This window comes from Sarcophilus harrisii, chromosome 2 (genome assembly GCF_902635505.1).
Source record: "Sarcophilus harrisii chromosome 2, mSarHar1.11, whole genome shotgun sequence".
Taxonomy (NCBI): Eukaryota; Metazoa; Chordata; class Mammalia; order Dasyuromorphia; family Dasyuridae; genus Sarcophilus; species Sarcophilus harrisii.
The window spans coordinates 84164255-84189080 of NC_045427.1; the positions used below are offsets into that span (position 1 = coordinate 84164255).

Below are 24826 nucleotides of genomic sequence, written 5' to 3' on the forward strand. Positions count from 1 at the left end.
TTACAACTGAATGTAGAGTCACAAAATTATGGTTTCTTATCAGTAAATGCTTGATTTATGTATCTTTTACATACCTACATACTGGGGGTCATATAAACATTTCTTGGGTGAAAAGGGCTCACGAGTGGAAAAAGTTTAAGAAGCCCTGTTTTGGTCACCTTGGAGGGATTTAATAAAACCTTAGATGGTGTGTGTGTGTTTGTGTGTATGGTTGTTTAGAAAAATACATATTTTTTGGTTGACATAGGAGAAAGAAATCAGGTTAATGTCAATTAAAGGCCTTTGAAACACTAATCTGTAGCTAATATCTATCATTCATAAATCACTTTAATCACATTAAAGTTCACAAAAAATACTTTACAAATATTATTTTGTCTTCATAACAACCATGGGAAGTAAGTATTCTTATTACCTTCATTTTACAGTGGAGAAAATTAAGTTAGAAAGTGGTTAAGTGACTTGCCCAGGGTCACATGGCTAGTAAGTGATGAGGTGGGATTTGAACTCAGATCTTCTGGAGTTCCGGTCCAATGCTCATTGGGTCACCTAGAGGGAAAGTCTAATGTAATAATAATAATAATAATAATAACTAATATTAATATAGCACTTAGTACTGGGCACTGTAATAAGAACTTTATAAGTATCATCTCTTTTGAGATGAAATTGAAGATTTAAATTCTTGAATAACTGGTAAAAATTTACTTTCATTTGATAGTAAGTGTCGCTGCTGTAAATGCAGTAATACTGAAGTGTGAAGAGATAATGTCAAAAAAGTCTTTTCCTTATGTTCATTGCCACCTTAACTCTAAAGATCAGGAAGACAAGTTAATTGAAAGGTTGAAGGCAGAGAGGCTTATAGAATTGACACTTTGGTGAAGGAGGTGACATAGTTACAGTCCTTGACTTTGTGACTAATGATATACTTGAAAAAACTTCCTTACTAAGGAATAAGACTGATGCTGTGTACTGTACCGTATTTACTGGAGAGAATGACAACAGCCTCTGTTGTTTTTCTGTCTATCCTGCCATTGCTCCATGTCATCCATTCATCAATTCCTTTCCTCTATCCATCCCTACCTTTCATCTATGGACCTCTCCATCCATGTAGATATAGCTGTTTATATCCATGTTTACTTGGCAATTAAGCTCCTACATGTGCAAGACACTGTGCTAGACATTGGAGATACAAATAAAAGTATGCGACAATCCCAGCTTTCAAAGAGCTTGCATTTTTGGAAGAGATAAGGATGTATATAATGCCATGCAATATAAGTATTAGGTCAGTAGCATTAATTAATGAATTGTTGGTGGAATTGTGATCAGATCCAATCATTCTGGAGAGCAATTTGGAACTATGCCTGTATATATCCTTTGACCCAGCAAACTCTACTAGGTATCTATCTGTACAAAGACAATAAAGAAAAACAAAAAAGGACCTATGTGTACAAAAATATTTATAGCCATTCTTTTTGTGGTGCCAAAGAATTGGAAACTGAGGGGATGCCCATCAATTGGGGAATGGCTGAACCAGTTGTGGTATATGATAGTGATGGAATACTATTGTGCAATAAAAAATGAGGGAGTAGGATACTTTCAGAAAACCTGGGCTTAAGTGAACTCTTGTAAAGTGAAGTACACAGAACCAGGAGAACACTTTACACGGTAACAGCAGTATTGATCAATTGTGAATGACTTGGCTACTCTGAGCTATATAGTAATCCAAGACAATTCTGAAGGACTTAAAGACGAAACATACTATCTATCACCAGAGAAAGAACTGAATACAGAGTTTGAGTATAGCTTGAAGTATACTTTTTAAATTTTATTTTTCTCGCATTTTTGGGGAGGGGTCTGCATTTTCTTTTGCAACATAACTAATATGGAAATGTTTTATAGGCATAAACATTCCTTCCTAAGGGAAGGTTAGCCTTCCTAAGGGAAAAGTAGAAATTGGAATTTTAAAAAAGTTACAATTTTTTTTACATATGAGAAAAACAAGAAAATAAATAAGTCAAATGCATATCAAGTACATAAGGCACTAGCAGTTGGGGTGGAGCACCCCCCCACCCCCACCCCAGTTGGGGTGGGGATCAGGAATGCCTTTATGCAGAAGATAGGACTTGAGCTGCACTATAAAGGAAGAGATACTGAAGTGTGAAGGAGAGAGTGCATTTCAGGCCTATAGGACAGACATCTCACAGAAGCCCAGAGATGACAGATGTAGTATCCTGTGTGAGAAACTTAGAGAAATCCAGTTTGTCTGGATTGCAGATATAGGAAAGAGATATCTAATGAGACTGGAAAGATAGGCTGGTGCCAGATTGTGTAAGGATTTAAAAGCTTAACAGGGGAGTTTATATTTGATCCAGGAAGTAAAAGGAAGCCACTGGAGCTGATTGAGTTGGGTGTGTGTGTGTGTGTGTGTGTGTGTGTGTCATATGATCAAATCTGGGCTTAAAGAAAACCTCTTTGGCAGCAATGTGAAGGATGAACTGGTGTGGTAAAGTCTTGGGTCAGAGGGTCCACCACTTAGGTGGCTTTTGCAATAATCTAGGCTAGAGTGCTAGAGCACCTGAAATAATGTGGTAATTATTTGAATGGAGAGGAGGGGTCAGCTGTAGGAGAGAGCCAGATTTGGTAACTGGGTATGTGCGGGGGGTGGGGGTAGGGGGGTGAGCAGTCCAGAAATATGTTGTCTTCAAGAGAAATAGGAAAGTTGGGAGTGTTTTAAAGGAAAGAAAGGTTTCCAGGACAGACAGCTTGAAATAAATAATAGACAGTTGGCGTTTCAGGATAAGAATGGGAGAGAGAGGCTGAGGCTGAGAATCCAATCATCAGCCCACAGATGAGAGTCATTGGGATTACAAAGACAGGAGGTAGAGGAGAGGCCCCAGAGCAGAGGGAAGACCTAGAGTTGGGGCAGAGGATGGTTAGAGTCCTGCTAATGAGGGAGGCAAGCCTGGAGAGAGCAGTGTCTGAGAAGAGGGAATCCCGAAGGAGAGATCTGTAGGCTGTGGCCGGTGCCCCCGAGGCTGAGAGAGGACTGAGGAGCCGCAGGGAAGAGAGCTTGACTGGTTTTGCTGAGAAGAGTTTCATTTGCACCATGAAGTTCAGGAAAGGAAGTTAGAGCCACTAGTGTAGAGTTTCAGGGAACTGATCAAGAAAAGAAGGAGAGAGAGGAGGGCACTTTGAGGAGATGGTAGGAAGGACAATGCAGAGATGGGTAAGTTTGGGTATTACTATTTTTCCCATTGATACGTGAATTCCTCAGTGATAGAATGGTTTTTACCTTCCTTTATGTCTCTAGTACTTAACTTCCTGGCATATAGTAAGTGCTTAATAAATGGTGTTTGATTTGTTAGACGTTCAGTGAGTCATTCTCTTATCTTAAACATTTCACCAAAGATTCACATTTACTGTACTTATTATTGGTAATCCTGTATTATGCACTTAGCCCTTGAAAATGTTATGCACAAACAAGTGGCAGTATAACATGTCCAATAATGATGAAGAATCATTACTTCTGTGTTAGCACACGGGGTTAATATGTGCTGTGAGAAGTGTCATGTGCAAAGAAAACCAAATTAAAAAGTCAATCCCACTTTTTTTTTTAGTAGCTTATGCTTTAGATTTTGCCTGCCGTGTTTCTTGTTCCCACTCAGCACACCATGATGGGAATCCTTGAGGGTTCCACAAGGTCTGGACCTGTGACACCTTACTCCACAGTGATGCTAGCTGTCCCTAAGCTAGACTAAAGGAAACATTCTGAGCCAGAGCCCATATGCTTCCTGTTCTCTGGTTTGGCTGCTCACCCTGGTTTGTGCAGCTGTCGTGCTGCCTTCACCAGCTCTGCCATTGTCTTTTTTTTGGTGCCAGAAAGTCTGCAAAGAATGCTGTCATGTTGACTGTCTCAGGATTTGTTTAAGACCAGATGCTCACAGGCTGATTTCAAAGAGGCCTGGATAGACTTACATGAACTGATGCTAAGTGAAGTGAGCAGAACCAAGAGATCATTATACATGGCACCAACAAGACTATATGATGATCAATTCTTTATTTTTTATTTTATAATTATAACTTTTTATTGACAGAACCCATGCCTGGGTAGATACAATATATGTGTGCAGAACCAAGGAGTTCTCTTATTGCACAGGAAGAATTGGATTCAGAAGATAAAAATAACCTGGAAAGGAAAACAAAAATGCAAACAGTTTACATTCATTTCCCAGTGTTCTTTCTTTGGGTATAGCTGCTTCTGTCCATCATTGATCAATTGGAACTGAATTAGATCTTCTCTTTGTCGAAGAAATCCACTTCCATCAGAATATATCCTCATACAGTATCGTTGTTGACGTATATAATGATCTTCTGGTTCTACTCATTTCACTTAGCATCAGTTCATGTAAGTTTCTCCAAGCCTCTCTGTATTCATCCTGCTGGTCATTTCTTACAGAACAGTAATATTCCATAACATTCATATACCACAATTTACCCAACCATTCTCCAATTGATGGGCATCTATTCATTTTCCAGTTTCTGGCCACTACAAAGAGGACTGCCACAAACATTTTAGCATTTACAGGTCCTTTTCTCTTCTTTAGTAATGATGTTCAATTCTGATGGACATGACTCTCTTCAACAACGAGATGATTCAAACCAGTTTTAATTGTTCAGTGATGAAGAGAACCATCTACATCCAGAGAGAGAACTGTGGGGACCACAGCATAGCATTTTCACTTTATTTTTGTTGTTTGCTTGCTTAATTTTTTTTCTTTCTCATTCTTTTTCCCCCTTTAATCTGATTGTTCTTGTGTAGCATGATGAACATGGAAATTTATTTATAAGTATTGAACACGTTTAACCTGTATCTAATTGCTTGCTGTCTTAGGGAAGAGGAAGGGAGAAAAATTTGGAACACAAGGTTTTACAAAGGTGAATGTTGAAAACTAGCTTTGTATTTGGAAAAACAAAATACTCTCAAAAAATAAAGTAAAATCAAATAATTGGGAAAAAAAAAGATTAAATGCTTACTCTTGTTAGTTTTTTCTTCTTCTTTGAGTGAGTGTGAAATATTTCTGGAAGTGAAATTGGAGGGTTGGCAGCATGGTATCAAAGAGTAGGTACTCCAGGAATCGGGAAAACTTGGGTTTGAACTCTGCATCAGACAGTTGCTTAACTGTGTGATCTCAGGCAAGTCAGTTAACCTCTTTGTCTCTCAGTTTTCTCATCTGTAAAATGAATGGGTTGAACTAATTAGCTCTGAGGTCTCTTCCAGCTTTAAATCTGAGATCCTGTGGAAGATTTTTGAGCTGCAGATATATGACAGCTATATGAAGAATGACCAGTAATAATTCCAACTTTTTTGCATGAGGAATGTTGATGTTTCACAAATATTAAAGAAAATCTTTGATTACTTTCCAGGAATAATCAAGGATCTATAAATGTTGAAGATATTTTTACCAGCTTTGACAACACAGGGAATATCTGTAAGTTACAAATTTGTTCTTCCTGTATCAACTTTTTATGATTTTTTAAAATAGTGAATGTACCAGTATGCTTTTTCTTACTAATGTGAAAATTGTATATCGCTGCGGAAGTTTGGTAAAGTTTTATTAATAAAGTCAACCTTCTTTCTCTTTACTTCCTTCTTTCCTTTATTGGTATAAATTTAAAAATTATAGGGAAAGAAATGGTTTTATTTAGGAAGTTACCAATATATCAGTTGTCACTGATATCTGAGATATCTGCAGATATCTGAGAACCTGATTGACAGGATATATTGAGAGAATAATTTTTTTTTTTTTTGACCAACTAATTAGGAAGGCATCTTTCTTTAGTAGAGATGTAATCTTATAGAATTTTCTCTTTTCGAAGTCACATATCAGTATAAAATGACAGTTAAGAAACACAAAATATGTTATTGACTAAATTTAATTCAGTTCATTTTCATTTAAATAAATATTTATTAAACACTTTATTAAACCCCTGCTACATGCAAGACACTGTCTTAGCTCTGCACATACAAGATAAGAGCATGAACAGTTCTTGCCTTTGAGTAGCTTACACTTTAATGGGATAGGGTGACAGTGGGGAAAGGAGCAAATGACACAAACAAAACCACCATATTACAGGGCAAGCAGTACTAAGTTCAAAGATGATGTGCTATAATCAGTTATTTTAATAAGGCATTTTTATTGCAATTTCAGGTTTACAAAGTGCTTTTTGAGCACAATGCCCAAGATGTTGTAGGTATTTAGTACATTTTTGGTGATTAATTCATTATTTTACTTACATCCCTGTGTGATAATTATCACAAGAATTACTCAAAAGTTATAGATGAGGAAACAAATTCATAAAATTGATGAGATTTGACCAAGATTACACACTAGCAAATAAAAGATTAAGTTTCTGAACCCAGGCCCTTGACTCCAAATTCTTTGCTCTTTCTACTATTACAGCTGTCCCATGAGGAATTTGAAGAGAGAGAGAGAGAGAGACAGAGACAGAAATCTTTTCCAATATTTGAATATGTGTATTCTTTGATAGTACATTTACTTTATGGAGGGGTCTTGTTCTTGTAAAGAAAAGTACTTGTGACTTTTTCTCTATAAAATTCTTTGAAGATGATTGAAAAATATTTAACTTGAAGTGTTTTATTTTTCTCAAGATGAATGAAGACTATTTGATAAGATTATATAGGATGTTCAATTTATGATGTAATCTGAGAACATAATCTTGCTTTTCGGGAGGGTCATGGTTGTTTTCTAGTTAGATATTTGTCCCTCTAGAGGTGAGGCAGGAGAGGCAAGATTTCTTCTTGTTCTTTAGTGAATAGGACTTATCAAATTAACTCACCTTTCTATAGGTCAGAAATGATCTATATTGCAGCAGAGAGCATAGATAGTGGAGTAGTTGAAATGACTATAAAATGCTATTGTCAATAGTTCAATATAAGAGAGGACCACTAGCTGGCAGCATTATATAAAATATAAGTAAGGAATGTAGGGCATCATTTGTGACAATGACCACAAAATGATAATTTCCTAGAGGTAACATTTTCTGGAATTGTAAAGAAATTCTTGTAAAGATATTACCTAGGCAATAAGGAGGTGAGATTTTCTTTGTCTCTTACAGTCTTTTTCATCTCTGCAGCATCCACAGGGGAGTCAGCTTTCCTTAGTTCTCTGGGGCTAGTTACAATAGACCAAACTCCTCTTTACTTATTTTGTCCAAACAAAGATTTTTTTTTTCAAATCAGAGCTTTTTTTGGATGATGTAAAAGGAAAGGGGGATCTAAGAGGAGTGAGAATATGTAAAAATAGGCAAGCTTACAGGGGGCAGAATGGTTAAGATACCCATCTTATTGTCAGACATTTGCTGGTACATCTTCTTGGCTAAGATCTTTCTTTCTTCCCTTTTTTTAGGTTCTTTTACCCTTTTTTTTTTTTTTTTGGTATCCAAGTCTAAAGGTACTACTCTAGAAGTTGTTGAAATCTACCATCCCTTTCATTAAAGCTTAGATTCTTTCTGCCTTATTCTAATTAGCCCCAAGCACTATCTTCATATTTTCCTCATATTCCTTAATAGCTTTTTGAGAATTTTTTCCCCTCTGGGGTATGTATATATATATATATATATATATATATATATTTTTCAATAATTTCAAAGTCTTTACCTCTTTGCTGATGAAATAACAGCTCTTTGAATTACTGCATAAAGAGAAAGCTTAAAATTTAGTTTTCTTTGAAACCTAACAGAAAAAGAGGATTGTGTGTAAAATGACTATCATCATTGTTAGTGGAAGGAAGGTCCTAGGTGAAGGTTGATCAGGAAAACTTGTAGAAGGTGAGATCTTCTTAACTGAGACTTCAATCCTGGCTCATTCATTCCATTTCTGCCCTGGGCCCGTTTGCCCCTCCCTTGGCACTCTGGGTGCCCCTCAGCTTTTGGGGGTTCACCATATTAATGCCAGACTCTGTGCTGGCACCTAGTCATCTTAGCCTCAGCTTTCTAAGCTCAGTCTTTCTAAGCAGCAGGGATTACAAAGGTGCCCAACCTTACCCAGCCCCTTATCTCTATTTTCCTGATGAAGAAATTGAGGCTCAGAAATTAAATAACTTTTCCATAGTCAGAAATGATTAAGCACAGACTCTTTTTATTTTTATTTTTATTTATTTATTTATTTTTATTTAATAGCCTTTTATTTACAGGTTATATGCATGGGTAACTTTACAGCATTAACAATCGCCAAACCTCTTGTTCCAATTTTTCACCCCACCCCCTCCCCCAGATGGCAGGATGACCAGTAGATGTTAAATATATTAAAATATAAATTAGATACACAATAAGTATACCTGACCAAACCGTTATTTTGCTGTACAAAAAGAATCAGACTCTGAAATATTGTACAATTACCTTGTGAAAGAAATCAAAAATGCAGGTGGGCATAAATATAGGTTTTGGGAATTCAATGTAATGGTTTTTAGTCATCACCCAGAGTTCTTTCTCTGGGCGTAGCTAGTTCAGTTCATTACTGCTCCATTGGAAATGATTTGGTTGATCTCCTTGCTGAGGATGGCCAGGTCCATCAGAACTGGTCATCATATAGTATTGTTGTTGAAGTATATAATGATCTCCTGGTCCTGCTCATCTCACTCAGCATCAGTTCGTGTAAGTCTCTCCAGGCCTTTCTGAAATCATCTTGTTGGTCATTTCTTACCGAACAATAATATTCCATAGTACTCGTATACCACAATTTATTCAGCCATTCTCCAATTGATGGGCATCTACTAAGTTTCCAGTTTCTGGCCACTACAAAGAGGGCTGCCACAAACATTCAAAGCACAGACTCTTTTAAGAACATACCATTTTGTGTAATTTTAATAAAACATTTTCTGTTTTTACTTTTAAGAAGGAAACTATACTTTGGTGTTGGGTGTGGAGACATCAAATTATATTGATTATGGTTGATTGGAGAATCTCCACAAGTAATTTCCTTCATAATTTAAACGAATCCATACCAATACACAAATGAACTACGTTTGAAAAAATAATTTTGCATTTTTTGTTGATTTCCCTTTTCTGCCTGGAGATTTTTGTGGTAGCCAAAAGAAACCTGTTTCTATATCTTGGCTAAACAGCAGAGGGCGATACAGTTTCAGTTCTGTTTCACTGACCAGCTGTGACATCAGCCATAACGGGAAACTTTGACAATGGGAAATGTGCGTGGCCGGGGGTGCCCAAGTCAGCTGAATGCTGCCTTTTAACTACATGGGGATGTTCTTGCATGGGACATCTGCCAACTGCATCTGGAAAGTACGTCTGCCAGCGGAAGCTCTCTAAGAATAACCTTTTCGCTGGAGTTGTTAGTGTCATTTTTGGGGTGGGGTTGGGTCTGGTGATTGGACAATAGGATCACAGAGCTGGAGCTAGAATGGACCTGGGAGGCCTCTTGGCCAGCTTTCTCACCTTTGGCAGCAGAGTTAAACTGAGGATCAAAGATGTCCAGCCACATGGATGGATCCCTCGAACCTAGAGCCCATGTTCTTTTCTTTGTATCATAAACGTGTAAGGATTTTTTTGGGGGGGAGAGAAAGGATTTAATTTTGTCTTCAAGTGATTAAAAAAGCTCTTGTTAAAGCCCTATTGTTAAATATAGATTTCTTGTCAGGAAAAAATATGCATCTTTAGTGAATTATTTGGTTCAGCCCCAATAAAGTTCTTAAGTTTAGTGAATTAATTGGGTTAGCCCCAGTATAGAAATACTTTTGGTTCTGTTAGTTTCATGAAATCTAAAAAATGCTTATAAGTTCTGCTTTAGACTATCTGTTTCCAAATATAATTCAGATGGGACATTGGAAGTCAGGCCGCTGCTCCAAGAATGACAAGAATAAGATCTTAAATTATCCCTTTTTTTTAGGAATTACTTTTTATATGAGTGCTTAACTCAACTTCTTCAGCCATAAAATGAGAGCGATGGACTAAATGACCTATGAGAGACCTTTTAGCTCTAGAAATATAATCTGGTAATCGTATTTTAGTTCCTAATAAATAAAAAATGAAATTATGAAAAAATATTTTGTAACTTAGAAAATAAATGTAAAGATAGAGGAGGCAAAACCCCCAGCAGTGATTAAGTATGGAATTTTTTGAGAACATACCATTTCAAGTAATTTTAATAAAACACTTTGTATTTTTACTTTTAGAAGAAGTATTTTTACTTTCACTGTTTTGTGCATAGACATATATGTGCATATGCAAATATGGATTTATAGGTGTGGTTTTTTTGTTTCATTTTTGGAAAACAAATGAAACTTCCTGACATTTCTCCATTTTCTATTTGTGTTTTTAAAAGAATCAAGTCAAAGACATTAGAATTTTGATCACTGCAGTGACTAAACATGACTTCAAAGAAGTTTGCTTCCTGCTGTTCAGCAGAAAGGGAGGAGACGTCACAGGTGTGGAATGAGGCCTCCATGGCTAATATGTGGATTTGTTTTTCATAACTGCATTTTGTTACAAAAGAGAGTTCTGTTGAGGAGGTTGATTTGAGTTGGGGAGGTAAGGAGAGTTGTTGGAAAGTAACAGCATTGCTTTTTAAAAAAACATCAATAAGATATTTAAAAAAAATCAACATATCAACATATCATATTAAAATATTGCCACTATAAAATGAATATTCAAATTCATTTATTTTTCCGAGATATAACCCATTGATTATTCATTGTATAATCAATTTTAGAAATTTCACTTAGAATGATTATTTTCCTTTTGGTTTTTTTTCACATGGCTCTGAGCTGTATGTGTTTAAATGAACAATTATAGAACATAAAACTTATTTTGAAAACCTTTTTTCTTTTCATATTCACCTTCAGCTTAGTGGAAGTGACATGAGTATTTTATCCTTTGGCTTTGGGCCAAGAGAAATTGTTTAGGAATCTGCTGTTTTCTTTGTAAGTCTCTGTGGGTAGCTCAGAGATATCTGAACTGTTATATGGAGAGATTGTGGTTGCTACTGATTCATTATTGTTGGAAGGAGATGCCAATAGTCTACTTAGGGAAGAGTATGGGATGACTCCTCTTATTTGCAAGAGAGGTACTTGCCGCCCCTGTCCATCACTTCTATATATTGATAGCAAGAGAGATGCCCACACTGTGTCAGCAATGTTCAGATCTTAACTGGCATCCTTTTCTCTGTAGGTTTATTCTTATTGTTCCCTTCTCTTCACTTCTCTGCTGAAAGAAGAACCCACTGTGTATATTCTTACCAGAAAACATTAAATTGCTTCTATAACTTTTCTCTGCTTATTCTGAATAACCTTTGAAATATTCTCATTAGCGCTTAATTGATCTGAATTGGGATGTTATGTTCAATGTAATTACCTGGTGTTTATAAATTTAGAAAGATAGTTCATCACCATTTGAGAAAATTATTACTTTGGTTGTGCTTTTCCATTGCTAGCATAACTTATGTGGTAGCATTCCTTGTACTTCTGTTTAATGAAAGATATTGCTGATTTCAGGATGACTCAAATTTACAGCATATTGTACCCGAGTCTTTCAGTGACAAGAGAGTTTAAATTGTCTCCAGGAATATTTTGGAAAAATCTAACAATGAATCAGAATTCAGAGCTGATATTGCAGCTCAGATTTTGTAGATCTGTTGATTATCCACTCTTTTTCTGGTTCTTCTCTTTAACTTGGGCAGATCACTCCCTTTTTATCTGTATCATAGATAACTGTGGTTTATTTTTCAAGTGGCCTATGAGAGTAATTGATAGTTAAACTTTTTTTCCCAGTGCTTGGAATGGAATGAAGGTGGAATGAGGAAATAGCAATAGTTATTTTCTGCTCATAGAATTCTGTCTTTTTCAGACTAGATAAGGAAGTTTTTACTTAAGAAACAAATTATGTAGGTTTTGTAATCTGAAGTTGGAATATTAAAAGTAGCATCTTCTAGTAGCTCTTTCTGATCTTTTTGTATTCAACGTAGTTTTGTATTTTTTCAAGCTTATATGTTTGAGACAGTTATGGGAACTTGAACTTTGAATTTCTTAATTTATCCATCAAGACTGTTTTATAGGTAACGAGGGAAATTTGAAAAAAAAAAATTGTATTTGTCTCTTATGTTCATATTAGTAATATCAGTGATTTAAGAATTTTAAGTGGACAGCCTCCTTGCCAATGTTGAGAATAATGCTATTGTTGTTTGGCAGCCTTGAAATCACAAGATGAGGATATTTGTAGAAATATGTGCATTTCTGGGTTTTATTTTTTAATTTTAAAATGCTTTATTATTTTATGATCCAACCATTTGAACTTTTAACACCAAAATCCTTAAAAGCCCTTAAATTCTTTAGTCTGTCACTGTGAAGCAGAACATTTAGGTGTTTTGCTGGTTAACAAATCTGAAAACCCTTTGTTTTCCCATGCCACTTTTCTCTGAAGAACTCATAGTATGTTGTACACATTACCACATGAGTCAGCAAACATCTCTTGAGTGATGAAGTAAGGGACCAAATAATTCTAGTCCTGTATCAAATACATCAGTACCTAAGCCAGGATCTGGAGACTGGGTGATTTTAAAAGGAATGTCAGGGAAAAAAATGTCTTTTAAGATTGATTCTAATCAGCCTTCAATAGAGGTTCTTAATGTTTTGGTATGTCATGAACCCCTTTTAACAATCTGATGAATATTGTGGACACCTCAGAATCATGTTTTTAAAATTAATGAAATAAAATAATCATAGGATTAAGGAAACCAATTATGTTGAAATCCAATTGTCAAGAGAAAAAAAAGTAAATATAACATTTATATTGTACTAACTATATACCAGGCTCTGTGCTAAGCACTTTACAAATATTACCTCATTTAATTCTCACAACAACCCTGGAAGTGCTATTATTAGCCCCATTTTACAGATGAGGAAACTTAGGCAGACAGAGATGACGTGGCTTGCCCAGGGCAACATAGCTTGTGACTGAGGCTGGATTTGAACTAAGTCCCTCTGAAATCTGCCTAGGGATTCCTTGGGAGTCTAGAGAAACCCTGACCCCTGACCATAGGAACCTTCTCTCTAAAGGTTGGGGGGAACATGTAGCTCTGGTTCTGGCTCTGGCTCCTGACCTTGAGTGAGTGTCACATTTTCTAAGTGACCCTTGTTTCTAACATTGGGTCACCAAAGGTTTCTGAGAATGTGTTCTTCCTCAGGTATTTTACCCCCGGTTTCTTTGTTCTCCTCCCCCTAGGCTTTAGGGGCATTTTCATTTGCAGATCCCAAATCAAGAGTCAAGAGTCACATCTCATGATGGGAGCGCAGCTTACTCACTTGGTGACACTCTTCCTTTGTAAGGAGCAATGACTTTATAAGACAGCTAGAATTCATTTTAAAATAAAGCTTAATTTGAAAGAAGGCATCATGGGGTTTGGGGGGGAGATGACTGTGTGGGGGTGGGTGTTAGATATCATCAGTTGTTCTTGATATTTGACAGTGCTGCTGTTGCTGACAGTATTAGTCATGTGCCAGAGAATACTGATATAAAATCTGTAATCTTTTCCACCTCCACTAAGGCTCTACCCTTATGCCTCATTATGGTGTGGAGGCGAACCTCCCCGTGGATATTAGTAGGGCGCAGCCACAGTGTTTCTCAAGTGATATTCCCGATCTTTTCCCATCGTGCCATTGGCTAAAGGATAGAGAAAATACAGGGTTGCACTCTGTTCATTTTGGTAGAGAAATGCTGGCTTAAAAATGCTCCTCCAAGGGGGTGCCAGCCGTGCATTTCTACCTACAACAGCTCAAGATGAAAACTTTTGTGGTTTGGTTGTCTGAGTCAGGGACAATACAACTTGTAGCCTTACCCCGTGGGTCATGGTGGAGTATGCCATGACAGACACTGAAGAAGAGACATAAAGGCTGCCATGGAAGGGATGCAGGAACGGAGAACCTGGTATTCAAGATTATAGAAAATTCTGTGGATGGAGAGGCTGCATGGTACAGTGGAGAGAGGGACCTTGTCCCCAAAAAGAGCGGGGGTCAGGTCTTGATGCGCATCCATGGTGGTTCTGAGACCCTGGAGGAATTGCCTGGCCAACCTCTTGGGGTTCATATAGCTTTCCAAAATCACAAACTGAGAGCAAGTACAGAGGAGAATGACTCTGATAACCATTCTCCACCTCTAGTCTCACATCTTTTAACTGCCTATTGACCATTTTGAGGTGGATGGCTTATAGACATCTTAAACTCCACATGGGTAAAGCCAACTTCATTATCATTTCCCTGAAACTCTTCCCTCACCATAACTTCCTGACGCTATTAAGGGCACTCCCACTTTCCCAGGCTCCAAGACGCATAACCTAGATGCTATCCTCAGTTCCTCACTCCCACATCCAGTCCATCGCTGATTCTTGCCCTTTCTCCTCTGCACCATGTCCCGCATGTGCCCCCTTCCTCCTTGGACACTGCCACCATTTTGGTGGAGCTTACCACCAGTGCCCAGACCATGGCAGTGACTGCCAGTGAGTTTCCCTGCTTTAAGTATCTCCTTAATTCCAGCCCATCCAGGTGCCAAACCAACCTACTTAGAGTCTGACCATATCATCCTCCTATTCACTAAACTCCATTGGCCCTCTCTTTCCTCCAGGACCAAACTTTCTGTTAGGTTTTTAAAGTCCCTCACAACCTGCTTTTTTTCCCTGCTTCCTGATTTCTCTAGTTTCCTTCATGGCTCCTCTGAAGTCCTATTGCCTGCAACGAGTCTTCTCGGCCCTCCCTAATCAGGACCTTCCTGCTAAGATTTCTCCCAAATTTATTCTGTATGTATCTTGTTTATATAATTAGTGCTGCGGTGAGTAGAGTTATGGACTGGGATCAGCTAGATCTGATTTCAAATTCTAACCTAGACAAGGCACGCAATCTCTATTTGTCTCAGTATCCTTATCTATAAAATGGAAATAATAATAGCATCTGCTTCCCATGGTTGCTGCAATGATAAAATCAATTAACATTTCTAAAATGCTTTGCAGGCTTTAAAGTGCTATATAAAAGCTAGTTGTCATCATCATCATTATTATTTAATTGTTTTTATATTGTTTCCTTAACTTCTCCCTTCATCTTCCCTTTCCCTCTTTAACTGTATTTCTTTGAGATCAGGAGTTGTTTTGTTTTAAATATCCTCAATGCTTAATATACTGCCTGGTAACAGAGTAGCCACTTAATAAATGCCAGTTGACTGACTAATTCTTTAGGGATTCCTAATACCAGTGTAATTGTAAGTCCTTTTGTTCCCTCCAAAGGAAATTCCAACTATCCAACTATATTAGACCAAGAGCCATTTCCTAGTTGATAAATACTCAAAAGTTAAAGACAAATAGAAAAACCATGAAAATGATATAGACAAAACTTCAATAAATGGAAGAAAACCCAAAACTTAATATTGTGTCATTGTAGTAAACAAAACTGTTGACTTTGAGAACAGATGTGAAAATGCCTTTTCTTCCCTTCTTTGAAGAGAGGTTGGGTACTGTGGGTGTAAAATATTGATTATATTGTCAGATTTAGTTGATATGGTTAGTTTTTCTGAACTGATTTTTTTTTTTTTCTAATCTCTCTTATTCTTTGTTACAAGATACAACTTTTTATGTAGAGGATGGTGGGGGGAGAATATAATTGGAAATGAAGGTGTTTTAAAGACAAAAGATGAAACTAATTCCAAATGGTTAAGAAAAGAGAAATGAATGAATAAAAAATAAGATGATGACCTGGAAAAAATGAGGGATAACCAAGGGATAGCTTGCTTACTCCCTTGGTGTCTTTGCAGTCAAAAGAAAGCAAGGAAAGCTCCAGCATGTTGAACATGTTTCCCATGGGCAAGATAGAGGATGAATAGGTTTGGTTGTGTTATGAATTTCTGTTGCTGGAAGGAATACCTACATAAATGAGAACACGTTCATTCAAGTATTTGAATGTCAATCCTTTACTAGTAAAAGATAATCATATCTTTGTTTTAATACAGATAATTCCTCTATTTAAACACATGATAGAATTTTTCTGTTTGAAATGCTTCCAATTTTAGCACAAGATGTCTTCTTCAGTGCTAGTAATATTAAACAACCTTTTGAATAGTTGAAGATTATTTATCTAAAATGGGGAGAAAATTGAATTTAAAGTTGATATAGTATATCTTAAGTAGCAAGAATTGAAAGTGGAAGAACTAGAAGTAGTAATAAATAATGACCTTAAGCATAAAGAAATGAATTTTGTCCAGTGGTGTGTAGTCAGAGTAGGTAACTACTAGATAGGTAGGTAGGTAGTTACTAGGTAGATAACTAAAGGTTATCAATTAATTAATAACAAATATTTATTGATCATTTGTAATACAAAGGCACTGAGGATGCAAGGAAAGGCAAATATAGGAAAACAGGCCCTTACCTAAAGATATTAACACACCTATTGAACCTACAGGTATAGAACCTATAGGAGAAAGAGTAATTAAGAAAAGAAAGTTGGAGAAAATGGTTGGGTATGCCATGGCTACAAAGTGTTCAGAGGAGATCTATGTTAAAGATAACAAAATTTAAAAGTCATTCAGTAACTGATTTTCAGGATACCTCAAAGAAGGGAATATTCCAAAAGAAAGATCATAAATGATGTTGAAGAAAGAAAATGCTTTATTCTGTTTTGTTTAAGCAAAAATCTGCAAATTAAAAAAAAATTATCATTAATCTAATGTCCAAAGTAGTATAAAGCCCACATCCCCTCTGATATGTCACTTTGTAAATTTAATTTTAGATAATAGGAATTAGGAATATATCATAATGTGTTAAAATTCAGTTTAGAGGTTAACATTCCCAAAAAATTTCATAACAAAATCATCATCCACTTCTTTCCTAGACCATTTCTGTCAAGCAATCAATGGAACGCCAACCAGAGATCAATATTTAGAAATTTTCAATAGGAGACCCTATAATAATGAGTAGGAGAGAAGGGTGCTATAAAAAAATAATATAGAAAAAGCATCCTTTGGCAGGGTGCTAGACTAAGTGCTTTAGGGTTTAAAGAAAAGGAGACTGCCCTTGGATGTGCCAATAAGCTTAACCAAGAGGAACTCTTCCTTCCAAGTTTTGATTACTACACTTAAACCATTTCCCCCAGAAAAGACCCTTCTGTGGATCTACCTGTTTTTCTAAAAAGAAATGTCTGGAAAGGGCTTTAGTTTGGAGATATTTTTTCTTAATATTTTCAGTTTTATTAGAAAAGAGATTTTTAATATGATTTCACAATAGTGTTAATTAAAACAGGCTAATGAGATGACATCAGCATCTAGTGATTCATATTTCTACTTTCCAGTTTCTTTTAATTAACTATGAGGATTCTCTTTTCTCCTGTTAAGGATATCATTGATGACAGGGGGAAAAGATGTGAAGGGAAGAGATAGGTTTTCAGAGTTTTGTATACTTTGCACACATCTTTATGTGCTTTGACTACATCTTTTCAGTTACACATTTGAATGGGAGAGATAGGGGAACTACTTGCTCTGTGTGTTATGTGTTCATTACAAAAAAGAAATAATTTTTTTAAAATTTAAAAACCTTAAAATCTCTTTTCCAACAAAACGTCTACCATGTATAGGTTAAAGTTAAATAAAATTCCTTCATAGATTTAACCACAGAGATAATTTGATTTTATAAGTACTTGATTAACAACATCAAATGTGGCATAAAACATAGGATGATAGATAGTCCAATCTAAGTTATTCATTAGTTTTATGGACAATATCCGTAAGGCCAGTTGGAAGAGAAATTCTTTATAAATAGTGAAAATCTCAAAATGGTACTACATCTGATTGTACAGTGCTTGTTACATTGAGTTCCATGACACCATAGGGCCTCTTTTTAATAAGAATTATGGCCATTCAAAAGAGATCAGTCTGGCCGACTACAGAGCAAAATGAAAATGAATGAATATATGGTGCCCAGATTGTAGTCATATGGACAGTTTATTGAATGAGTCCATTAGTACATATTTCTTTGGCAGATACTTCAGATTAATAATGATTGGGCCCTAGAATTAAATAAGAAGGGTAAAGTCATTTGAATTCCAATTGGGAAATTATGTGGTACTTTTAATGAGTCTAACCTGTTCTCTGCTACAACTCCCTCCCTCTTTTTTCTTTTTTAACATTTAATTTTAATCCCCTTCTTTGCCTTTCTCTCTCCACTTAAAAGAAAGAAAAATAAAGAAAAGTCATAGTTAAAAAATACACACAACAATTATAATTTCCCAACTTTTATGTCTTCTTCTGTAGTAACAGGAGTCTATCATCCTTCTGGAATTTTGGGTGCTCATTGCACTAATCAGAGTTCTAAATCTTTCAGAGTTGTTTTTCTTGATAATGTTGTCACTGTATAAATTGTTCTCTGGGTTCTGTTTACTTCATTTTATACCAGTTCATATAAATCTTTCCAAGTTTCTCTGAAATTATCCTTTTTAACTCTTTTCATGACGCAGTAACATTCCATTATATTCATATATTGTATTTTGTTTAGCCATTCCATAATTGATGGACATCTGTTAATTTCTGATTCTTTGCCAGCTAGTTGGTTTAGTGGATGGAGCACCAGCCCTGAAGTTAGGAGGACCTGAGTTCAAATATGACCTCAGACACTTAACACTTCCTAGCTGTGTGACCCTGGGCAAGTCACTTAATCCCCATTGCTTCAGCAAGTGAGAGAGAGAGAGAGAGAGAGAGAGAGAGAGAGAGAGAACAATCTTAGTAATGATATTACTGAAGAGTATGCAGTTGAGTGACTTTTGGGGAATCATTCCAAATTGCTTTCCAGAATCGTCACTGGACCAATTCAGAGCTCCACCAGTAATCCATTAATGTTTTCTTGTAAAAACTCCAATTATGATTTTCTATTTTTGTCATCTTTTTTCAAACTGATGAGTGTGAATTAGAACATCAGAATTGTTCTAATGCACATCTCTTTAATCATTAGTGACTTGGAGAAGTTTTCATAAAACTAATACCTAGAATTTTACATTTTAATCTGTTCTAACATTTGTTTTATGAGTAAATTTATCCCATTCATATTTGCAAAAAATATTTGTTAGTGGTGTAATTTCTTTCATCCTGTCCTTATATACTTTTTTTCTCTACTTAATCCCACACCTCTCTATTTATATTTTTCTATCCCTTACCCAAATCTCAATCACAAGTTTTTGTTCTTTCTTAGAATGTGATCCCGTTTTCATCCTCCAGAATTAGAGTTTTTCTTCCTTGTGACTAATATTTCTTTTATCCTGTTCTCCTGGTTAAACCTCAATTCATCTTTCCCTTTTCTGCTTGTGTTTGACAATTTTTTACATTGTGCTGTGTATATGTGTACTTTCAGTGCTGCTTTGGTTCAGATTAAAGTGAGATGTGATTCTTACTTCCCCAATCCTTTACCCTATCTTTGAATTGTATTGTTCTTGAACATCCCCTTCCCTAATGAATTTCTTCCCTCCTCCCTTTTTTTTTCTTCATTTAAAATAACAAAAACAAAATAAAAAACACTCCTAAACCTTATTTAGTTCTTTTTATGATCATCTAAATCTTTAGGATTCTGAGAGGACACTTGTTTATTCTCCATCATTGGTCAATAAACATTAAGTACCTTCTATGTGTCAGTTACCATGTGAAACGGTTTATCAATTATTAGACTATAAGCACTTTCTTGTACATGATCTCTTCTTTTTTTGTTGTTGTTTCAAAGATTTTATCCAACTCTTGTACTTTAATCAGGAATACTTTGAATTCTTCTATTTTATTAAAACTTACCTTTATCTCTCCTACCCTTTCTTCCACTTCAAGATTTTACTTAGTTTTTCTGGGTAATTTATTTTTGACTATATACCTTTATCTTTTGCTTTTTGGAATATTGTATTTCTAAGTCTCCTATTCTTTGTAGTTGTAGTTTCGAAGTCTTATATAGTATTGATTCTGGTTTCTTGGCAAATTGAACTTTCTTTTGTATTGCTCACAGTATTTTTGCTTTTATGTGGAAGCTCTGGCTAATGCCTGAAATTTCTAGGAATTTTCATTTTAGGATTTCTTTCAAGATGTGTGATCAGTGAATTCTTTCTATTTTCACTTTGTCCCCTGGTCTATTAGGTCTTATCAATGTTTATTTATGATTTATTTTCAAATTTTGGTCTCAGATCTTTTTTATTTTTCTTTTTTTGTCTTGGGTGATCTGGACTTTTTTTTTTTTTTTTTTTTTTGGCTTGGTTGTCAGTGATAGAAAGTATTTTATGTTTTCTCCTTTTTTGCCTTTTGATTTTATTTTAATATTTCACATTGTTTCAAATAGTTATTGTTTGATCCATTTATAATGAACTTTTTATCAGTGAAGGTATAGTCTAATTTTCAACAAATTCATTACTTTTATAAGTTTTTGAACCTTTTTTTATAGTAGCTATTTTTTTTTTTTTCTAATTCTTTCCTTTAGAGATTTTATTTCTTTTATAATGGTATAGTGACTGGCCAGTGAGGACTGTTTGTTTTAGTACTTTTAATATGCCTTTCCTAGTTCCAGTCCATATGAAGGTTTGGTGAGTCTGCTTTTCTGCATATATAATGGAGGGACTCCTCTTTCCCTACTCATAGCATGCAAGGGTTTATCCCTTTACTGTTTCCTCTCAGCTTGCTGAATGGGATAAAAAGCTTTTTTATTGGCTGCTGACCCATAACTGAATGTTCAACATATAAAAAAGGAGGAGGGAATGATCCCTAGCTGTGTACCCTGTCAAGTTTTGAGTGAGGAGGAAGAAACATTATAAGCATTCTGCCAGGGGAATGGGAAGGACATGGCTGTTGATGGAGCCTCCTTATCTTTTCACCTGGCCACTGTGTGTCTGTGAATACAAGACACTTCTCTTTCTCCTGTCTCTTGTCTTTATTCTTTCCTCATCTTAGGTGAAAGACTATCTGCAGATGAAACAGACCAGGGTATGATCTTGTGAACTTTGAAGAACCATCAGAGGCCCAACACTTTGAATTAGTAGCAGTGTTTGCTGGTAGCCAGGTCTGGCGAGGAGTCAGTCTGAGGAGCACCTGCTTGAGTGAGCCAGCCTATCAAGGAGCCAGCCCAGCGCAAGGAAGGCCAAGATTCATCCGTCATCCATACTACACTCAGAAGTGAACTTTGTGGGAACTACTTAAAGGGAGAAAAAGACTCCCAAAGCCAAGAAAAAGAATCCCAAAGCCTCCCCAAACTTTGTGGCAGCCAATTCAAGGTCCTGAGTGGTTATGGAGAGGAGAAAATATGCCCCTGATTGGGACTGTTGTATTTCCTTTCTTGTTATACCTTCTTAATAAATATTTTTCATAAAAGCTAACTGATACTAATTAATATGGGGTGAGAGGATTTCAGCCAATTAAATGATATTGGGGAATACAATGGATGGCTCCTTTAATACTAGAGAAAATTCCCTAGCCCTTTAGGGCTACCTATAGAGCCCTAAGGAAAAATGGAGTAAATTTCTGGGGACTCAATCTGCAGTTTGAGTAGAATTGGAATAGAGAGCCCAGAGCCTATGTTTCATATTTATAACATCCATTTTTTATCTCATTTCACTACTTATAGGAATTCCAAAGACCTTATGAAAAAACCATACATTTATATGAACATCTCATCTTCATAGTGGAGTTATTCTCTTCCCTAAGCTTGTGTCCTGGACATCCTTGAGTCTTTTTTAAAATTCGTAGTTAAAGTTTTTCTTAATTGGAACTATTTCAGGCTCTGATGGGATGGTGGGTCCCTCTTTGTTCTTGGTGTAATATTTGAAGATTATCATCAATCTTCTCTTTGATGTCTGCTCTGATGTCGGCAGGGCCAGGTTCATGTGGTAGGCACAGAGTGTAGAGCTCTCCATGGCTGGCATTCCAGCAAGAATACCAGGAGAGTTGTCAGACACTTTTCTAGCATCTAGGTAAGCCATATCCACAATGTTTATCCCTTAGTGTAGTAAACCTGTGAGAAAAAGGAAATAAGGATAGCCTGGCACAATCTTTTTTGGGGAAGCCATGCTGACTCTCTGGGGTTCACACAAATGTTTCAAAGTATGCTGACTCATTAGAATAAAGAATTTTCCTTACCAGTGATAGAGAGTTCATTCAGAATTTTAAAATTATCTTGTGCCTAATTGCTGATTTTTATCTTGTAACACAACTGATCAAGACCATTGCAATTGGACCGCATTTAACATAGAGTTGAGGTACCTAGAATCAGTTTAAATTCTAGAATTGATTCATTTCCCCCCTTCTCCACTCCTATGTGATTTCATCACCATAAAGAGCTTCTATTGAAACTCTCTCTATGAGTCCTGAGAATACAAATACAAATAGAAAGAAAGACCCCCTTTCCCAAGAAGCTTATGTTCTAATCAGAGGAGACAATACATTAAAGGAATCTGAAAGGCTGGGGGATGGGAAGGCACTCTCCTTAATGAAATAAATGGAAATTCTGAGAAGAGTTGTCCAATTCAAGGGAGGTGATAAAGGATGAAGAACTGGGGCATGATAGAAGAAATATAAAGATCTACAAGTATTCTTCCATATAAAATAATCTTAGAGAGTTGTCTGGAGCACTGTACTAAAGAGATTAAGTGACTTGCACAGAATCACATGGTTAAAAATGAAATTTGAATCCTCCTAAACTCTAGAACCATGTCTCCTCTCTTGTTGCCTCATCCTCAGTGACAAGGTTCTCCTCACCCTGGAATAATTTACTGCCTTTTTGGCTTATTACCCTAATATATCCCTCCACAAAGACCCTTTTCCATTGGTGAGTTCTTCCTGGGGCCTCCATTTTTTTTTTTTTTTTTTTAACAGGGACCTAGAATAGCTAGATTTTTATCCCTTCCTGGTCCTGTTTCTAACTTTCAGAACTTGAAAAAAATCATGCCCATAGATAGGTATCTTCATTCTGTTTCCTCTCTCTTTTTTTGTGTTGTTTTTTCTCTTTGAGAGCAGAGACTTTTTCTTCTTCCAACACTTATTATAGTGCCTGGAATATAGTAACAGCTTAATATAACTATTTGTTTTCTTTCTTTTTTCCTTCCTTAGTTGTCCCGATTCTGATGCCTGCCCTCTATCTACTGTGTTGTGCTGTCTCTCAATTAATTAAGAAATCTAGGTAAATACTTGAATCCAGACTTTTTAAAAATGAATTAATCTTTATTTTTTAAAAAAGTTTTTTATATATTCTGTAATTAAAAATTCACATTATCTTCTTAGATAAGAAAGAAACATTTTTTAATCTTTTCTTTTCCCCCTAGCACCAACTATTACCTTTCAATATCCTCGACTCTTCAATCTGTTCTGGTATTCCTTTTGCTGTTTTCTTGATACTTTATTCTTCTCATATAGAATATATCTTGCAGATCTGTGTTTTAGTTCATTTTTCTTTGCATATTCAAGGGAATCACAAATCTTGCCAAACCTTATTGTTTTGCCACCACCAAATTGGCAATTTTGAATTCAAGGACAGAAATGACATCTGGAATTGTCTTATTCATCTTGGCCAGTTTTTCCTTTTTTCACTGAGGCAATTGGGGTTAAGTGATTTGCCCAGGGTCACACAGCTAGGAAGTGTCTGAAATCAGATTTGAACTCAGATCCTTCTGATTCAGGGCTGGTGATCTATTTACTGTGCCATCAAGCTGTCTCCCAGTTTTTCAGTATTAGGGACTATGGGCTTTACAGAGTAAAAGTATCTATAACCATTTATTTAACTTTGAAAAAATTATGTTTGTCATGAACTTCCTTGTTCCTTTAGTACCAGTGTTGTTTATGGTGACAGCAGAGCAAAAAGTACCCTTTAATTTTCTTTTTGGGTCTTAATGTTCCTTGCCTTGATTTGTAACATTGCATTTACACTTTCCATTCTTGGAAATGCATTTCTGTTATTTTAGTCACACAATCAGATAATCTTCAAATTGGAACTCAACTTCCTGTTCAAGACCAGAATTCTCTATAACATTTATTCTCTGCTTGAAATTTTCAGTGTTGAGGTGGTCACTTCTAAGTGGCATCATTTCTGTTATTAGTTCTAATTCTTATATGTTTCTTTTTTACATAACACTGAAATTTGTTTTGTCCCAGCTTCTACTTACTGGTCTTAATTACATTCACTGCAGTGACATAGAATAGATTTAAAAGCCCAAATATCCTTTCTGTTTTCTTTAGCATTTTTTATAAGTTTTATCACATTCTGGGCTTGATCCTTTATGGTACATTCTCGCAGGTCTTTCTCACCCATTTCTATCTATCTTTAGTTATGTGCCCCATCTTTCATATCTTGTATACTCAAATTCTTTAAAAACATTAGCTTGTTTCCGAACTCCCTGAACAATCATATCAATTTCTATTCCTTTCTTCTCAACTGACTATATACTTATATCTGTTTAATTTTTTTTTTTCATTAAGGCTTTTTATTTTTCAAAACATATGCATGGACAATTCTTCAACATTAGCCCTTGCAAAACCTTGTATTCCAATTTCACCTTCCTTCCCCCATGCCCTCCTTTAGATGGCAAGTAATCCAACGTAGGTAGAAATACATATTAAATCCAATATATGCATATATATTTACACAATTACTGTGCTGCACAAGAAAAATCAAATCAAACGAGTAAAAAAAAAGTAGCAGAATAAAATGCAAGCAAACAACAACAAAAAGAGTGAAAATGTTATGTTGTGAACCACACTCTGTCCACAATTCTCTCTCTGGGTGTAGATGGCTCTCTTCATCACTGAACAACTGGAACTGGTTTGAATC

At 35.9% G+C, this 24826-nt stretch overlaps 1 protein-coding gene across 1 annotated transcript in view; it reads left to right on the forward strand.

Moving 5' to 3' along the window:
• Positions 1 to 24826, forward strand: part of CAMKMT (calmodulin-lysine N-methyltransferase) — a gene marked incomplete at its 5' end in the record, with an annotated part of 451820 nt that overhangs the window by 34955 nt on the left and 392039 nt on the right. Inside the window, 1 exon segment of the mRNA XM_031949249.1 lies at positions 5422 to 5486. Coding sequence (XP_031805109.1) covers positions 5422 to 5486 — 65 coding nt within the window.